Genomic DNA, 6,000 nt, shown 5'->3' with positions numbered 1-6,000 from the left:
GGACTTGCCTTGTGCATAGTAGACGGACTTTCCAACTTAGCAAAATTTTAATGTGATGAATGATGGAACGTATAATTACAAAACTAAGCCAATATCTTATAATTTAAACACATAATAAAGATTGCCGGGTCTTATATTACTTACGTAGTCGAGTTCTGGTGCAAAATCTGATCACAAACTATTTTTAACAATTTTATTTGCAAAGACTGTCGCACTATCACTTCGAGTTCCATACACGTAATGACTTGTTTACGCGGATTGCTCTGAAGTTCGTTGTCACAGCGCCATCTGTTTTAGAGTGAGGGAACTAGCGCGAAAAACTGACTTATAAACTCGACGCCAAAGCGGCAAACGCTTTCTAATTCAAGAGTTATAATGTGTTGACGGACTTGCCTTGTAGACGGTCTTGCCCACAGTGACCTTATATCAAAAATAAAAACCGGCCAAGTGCGAGTCGGACTCACGTTCCAAGGGTTCCGTATATCACACGATTTCTAGTGTCATGTACGGAACCCTTGGAATGTGTATCTGCAAACTGTAAACCTCACAATAGACTTAATATAACTAAAAACCGACTACAAAAACAAATACTACGAGGGCAGCCGATCACGAACTGTGCGCTAGGGCTTGCAATATCGGACGGTTTTCAATTCCGGAACTGATTTTCGATATTGGGTCCCAATTACGGAATTCCGGAACTGGGTCCGGAATTGGGGTTCACCATATTTTTAATAGATTTTTTAAATAAACAACAACAAAAAATGTGAAATTCTGATACTTTACGTTTATCAAAGAAAGTATTGTTTCAATTGAAATTAATTTGAAGTATTATTCATCGAGTAATATCAACAAATTAAGTAGTGCCGCCTTAGCATCTCTTATTTTAGCATCTTATTACTATGTTCACTTTTGTTTACTTAAATGATACGGCGTATTTATTTGGGGAAACTACGAATGCTAGCAAACCATTTGATACCTATTTTTATATATTGTCTAAATATAACGGCTGCGTAGCCTAGTAGGTAGTGGCTCTGTTTACGAAAATGGAGGTCCTGGGGTTCCGATCTCGGTAAGGGCATTTTTTATGTTTATACTCGTAACTTCCTGAGTTAAGGTTGTCGTGCTGTATTCAGCTATACCTATTACCTTTGTGCATTGCCGACTAGTGCCCAAAACACAAGCCTTAATAAGATTAAACCAAATGGGCTAAATTATTAAAATAATTTTGTTAGCGCTTCATTACAGGCGGATGAGAAAAAGAAAGCCTGATTGATTTTTATGAAGTGTAAAATAATAACTGTAATGGCTCGTAGACTTAATGCAAAACATACTTAAACGTTACTCCTTTCAAGTTTGATTTCAGAATATAATTTGTGCTGCTACAGGATCCGAAATCTTTCATTAGGGAAACTCAATATTGCTCACATTATTTCTAATGCCTTAAAACCGAAGTCTAAGCAAGACGTCAAGGCAAGTAAGTAACAAAAGTAAAAAAAAAACGATGGTTAATACGGCATGTTAATGCATGCTGCTAAACTTCAGACTTTTGTCAGCGACAGCTAATAACACCAGCATAGTGTCGTTTCTTAAAGATTTTCAGTAGTAAACGTAATTGAATTAAAGTACTTCAATCCAATTCCGGAATTTTCGATATTCAGTGGTCTCAATTCCAGAATTGTAATATCGGAAGATTTGTCCGAGATTCCGGAATTTCGAGATTCCGGAATCTCGGATTGCAAGCCCTATAGTGTGCGCCCTGTTAACAGTCCGAGGGTCAAGGGCGCTTCAAGCACTCGCGCACACCCCGTCAAATATACATCGGCTTTTACCGATTTTTTTGTGTAAAGGCGCCGAAGGCGCCGTGCACTGTTCATTACAGTTGGCCCGACTCTTTTTGTATGGGTGCACCGAAAGCACCACAAAACCCGCAGCGCGGCCCCACAAAGCCAAACTGAAACTAATGCAGTATGTATGACGCCTTTGGGTATGCTGTTTTACACACACTAGCGTCCCCTCACCTTTCCCCTTCCCTTGACCCCCCCCCCCCCCCTCCGTTTCGAATGACGTCCGGATTTTTGTGTATTTTGAATGTATTTTAAGTAATTTAGTGTATTTTTTTTACCATTAGTTTATAGTAGTATTTAGTTGCCATTTGTTGGCTATTTTCTTGAATAACTTCGAAACTAATATTTAAAAAAAAAATTACAGTATTAAAAATTTTTATTTTTAATTTTCTCGTTTACCCCCAAAAGTAGCCTCTATGTTTAAAATTCATTTAAGTATTTAAGTTAAGATGTTAATCTTTGGGTCCCAGATTTACATATGTGTACCAAATTTCACCTAAATTGGTCCAGTAGTTTCGAAGCAAACGGGCTGTGACAGACAGACAGACGCACGAGTTATCCTATAAGGGTTCCGTTCTTTCCTTTTGAGATATGGAACCCTTATAAGCAGAGATCGGCGGGGGTGAGCTGTTTTTACGTCATTAATGTCATGTAGATGTTAATATGGATATGGAGTATCCATATATAAATATTAAAAACCGGCCAAGAGCATGTCGGGCCACGCTCAGTGTAGGGTTCCGTAGTTACTCTTCCGTCACAATAAGCTAAACTGGAGCTTAAAGATAGTAAATTGTTAACCAAGGGATGAAACGGTACCTTTCACATAGGCAAATTTGCATAATCATGTACCTAATTAAAGTAAGTAAGTCTTTTTACTATGAAGGGGAAACGTTTTGCGATAACTCAAAAACAGCTAAACTGATCATGTCCGCTATAGTTTTCATTTAATGTATTTCTTAAGCTCTACTTCCACGATTTTTTTTCATATTTTTTGGACCTATGGTTCAAAAGTTAGAGGGGGGGGAAGGGACACATTTCTTTTTTCTTTCGGAGCGATTATCTCCGAATATATTCACTTTATCAAAAAATGTTTGTTGAAGACCCCTTAGTTTTGAAAGACCTTTCCAACGATACCCCACACTGTAGGGTTGAAGCAGAAAAAAAATTAACCCCCAATTTACGTGTAGGGGAGGTACCCTAAAAAAATACATTTTTAGATTTTATTGTACGACTTTGTCGGCTTTATTGATTTATATATCCATGCCAAATTTCAGCTTTCTAGCACTAACGACCACGGAGCAAAGTCTCGGACAGACAGACAGACAGACAGACGAACATGGCGAAACTATAAGGGTTTCTAGTTGACTACGGAACCCTAAAAAAAGACAGGACTGAAATGATTAAACTAAAATTAAAGTTCAATACAAAACGAGTGCTAAGTTTTTTTATTTATTGTACATTTAATTTTCTGTGCTATTGTAATAAATAACTATAAGTTTTTCTATATTTTCAATTTTTAATTTGTTTCGCCTTCAGTTTTATTTGAGTTTCATTTGTATATAGAAAAAGATCCTTCTACATCCACTGATGTGAGTGGAGTGAAATGGATATACAATAATAATTATATTATCTAAGGAAGCTTACGTTAATACTAGATGAAACTTTTTTCTCACTTAAGCAGAAAGCTGTGTAAAGTAGATAAATCACATTCCGTGGGTTTTAATAGAGACGTGACGTGAAGGCAGCCGAAATAAAATAATTTAATTAGTTTATAATTATCAATTACATATGGGGCAATTACCATTAAAGGACAAGGTATGTCCATGCTATGCAAAAACTGAAAACAGCTCACCCCCGCCGATCTCTGCTTATAAGACTGCAGGTTTAGAGGCAATTCTTTTCTCCGTCTCTACTCTTGCGATTAAAATGTCATTTAGACCATTGTGTGGAAGGGATTGTTTATCTACATTTAGGTAGTTTTTTTTATTAACTTTCTATGTTAAGGTTTAAGTAGCTTTTAAACATTATAAGTACTTACACATATTTATGTATGCACGGGGTAGTAAGTACCTTCTGCATATAAAATAATGAGTAAGTACATAGGGTAAATAGTGATAATAGGTACAAAAGTGTGCTGCTAATTTAAAGGGAAATATTATTATTCTGAAAAAAAATTCATCAGAAGATGCCATCTGTCGTCGGAATGGAGAACTACGAAGCTAACAGCATAACGACAGGCGAAGTTCAATTAGAAATCTTCATAGCCCGCATTGAAGGCAGCTGAGTCAGTCCGCTAGATTACGAGCGAGCGACCGGAACACCGATATAGATGGCGCCAGGCTCGAAGTCGTCCGGCGCCGCTTTCGCGCACGCCGAGCGCCGGCCATAGGGACGTCAATACAAACAACAAGACTACAAACGAGAACGTTACGTATATGTACAGCTAACGGCGACAGGCGCAGCCAGTAGACAGCAGAGCTCAGTTTGCGCACTCTGCTTGTATTTAGAGGTTGAGCGTGCACCCACTTGACTCGGGGAGATATCGTTATCGCGTGTTCGGATCGGATCATGACTGATTTGTGCTATTTATTCTTGCGATAGTTTTCTATACAGTGAGTAAACGCGTAAGGAATATTAGGTTTATATAGTTCACGGATTGTTAATAGTTGAAATACAATATCAAAGTGTAAGTGTATACTCATCTCGTCCTGATAAAAATGTGCGCATATGCCGTTTCGATTTGTTTTTGTTTACACAATCCAGAGCTCGAGCTTCAGCTCCAGCAAGGACCTGTCGCAGTTTACAGGATATAATTAAAGCATCGTTCGACAGTAAGTTTTTGACGGGTAGATCAACTTGTTGCCTTTAAAAATGCCTTCATTGAGTCAAGAAATCAACGTAGATCTCAATTCCAACGAGAAAGACACCCTGAAAAATGAGCTAAGCGAAGAAAAAATGAACGGGGAGAGTAGATTTGTGCCCACCGATCGAGGTTCTGAGAGCGTTCCGGTGGGACTCAATACCGATCGACGTCTCGCTTTCGCCTTAAGGGATTTTCTTTCGGGATCGTCAAATGCAGTCATTAGTGATAGTGAGGGCGAGCCATCGCCTATGGCCCTAGAGCACGGGCTTCCGTTTATAGATGAGCCGATTGAATCTGAAGACGTGACGCAATCTGATGAAGAGCGGCCTGCGTGCAGAGAAACGGAGGAGGTGCTCAACAACGCAGCCTGTCGGCTCAGGCGGTGGCGCGCCGCCTCGCGGAAGCTAAGGCGGCCTAGGATCATTGACAATTTGTGTGGAAGTGAGGACAGGAAGGGTAGCAAGTCGTGTAATGGTGGGCATACGGACTTGGCGGATCGGCTGCGGAGCCTGGCGGTGGCGGGCAGCATGTCGGCGTCGGCCGGCGAGTTGCTTTCGCTGGCGCCGCCGCCGCCGGCCGCCACCGCACCGCCTTCGCCTGGATGCTTGCTCTCACCATCGCTGGCCGACCAGAGTTCTGCCGAGTACTTTGTAAGTAAATTTGTTACCAAACAATTTTGTTTTTTAAGCTGGCCATACACACTAGGGTATGCCTGCGCAGTTTTATCAACTGCACAGGTAAAACGAAGCGTGTGTGGCATTTGCATGTGCAGTTTCCTATACAGCTTTACCTGTGCAGTTGAACTGTACAGGCAAAACTGCGCAGGCCTACCCTAGTGTGTATGGCCAGCTTAAAGGCTACCAACGAAGAGAGTTGTGTCTTTCACTGCTACGGAGCGTTAACGATTGTCATGTTGATTAAGCACCCAGTACTCGGTACTTGGTCGAGGGCACTCTCTCGCCACTGTACTTGGTCCGTGTGATCAAGGCATACCCAATTCAAAGTTCGGCACCTAATTCGCACCCTTACTTGACTTCTGACGGCCTTACTACCTCATTTTCACTTGTGTTTTATAGTTACTATGTGGGTAGATGTGCTTAAATTACCATTCCAACCATAAATTGGTCGATAGTAATCAATTATTATCTTGACAGTGTAAACTTTTGAGTAATGACGTTCAAATCTCAAGTCACCTTGAAGCTAGAATCACGTAGCATATGTTTTCAAACAATAATTTCGTTAACGATTCGTACGCACGTTTTATTGATATAATCCAAACGTTTTTGTATGAAG

The 6,000-nt window shown here is 40.2% G+C and overlaps 1 protein-coding gene across 1 annotated transcript in view; it reads left to right on the top strand.

Annotated features, from left to right (window-relative positions):
• The first annotated feature begins 2,096 nt into the window (after positions 1–2,096).
• LOC133519038 (C-Maf-inducing protein-like) overlaps positions 2,097–6,000 on the top strand; it is an 81,495-nt gene continuing 77,591 nt past the window's right edge. The window contains exon 1 of the mRNA XM_061852905.1: positions 2,097–5,357. Coding sequence (XP_061708889.1) covers positions 4,716–5,357 — 642 coding nt within the window. The 5' untranslated portion in view covers positions 2,097–4,715. The remainder of the gene's footprint in view (positions 5,358–6,000) is intronic.

The sequence above is a fragment of the Cydia pomonella genome, chromosome 6, assembly GCF_033807575.1.
Source record: "Cydia pomonella isolate Wapato2018A chromosome 6, ilCydPomo1, whole genome shotgun sequence".
NCBI lineage: Eukaryota > Metazoa > Arthropoda > Insecta > Lepidoptera > Tortricidae > Cydia > Cydia pomonella.
This window is presented reverse-complemented; position numbering and strand designations above follow the sequence as displayed.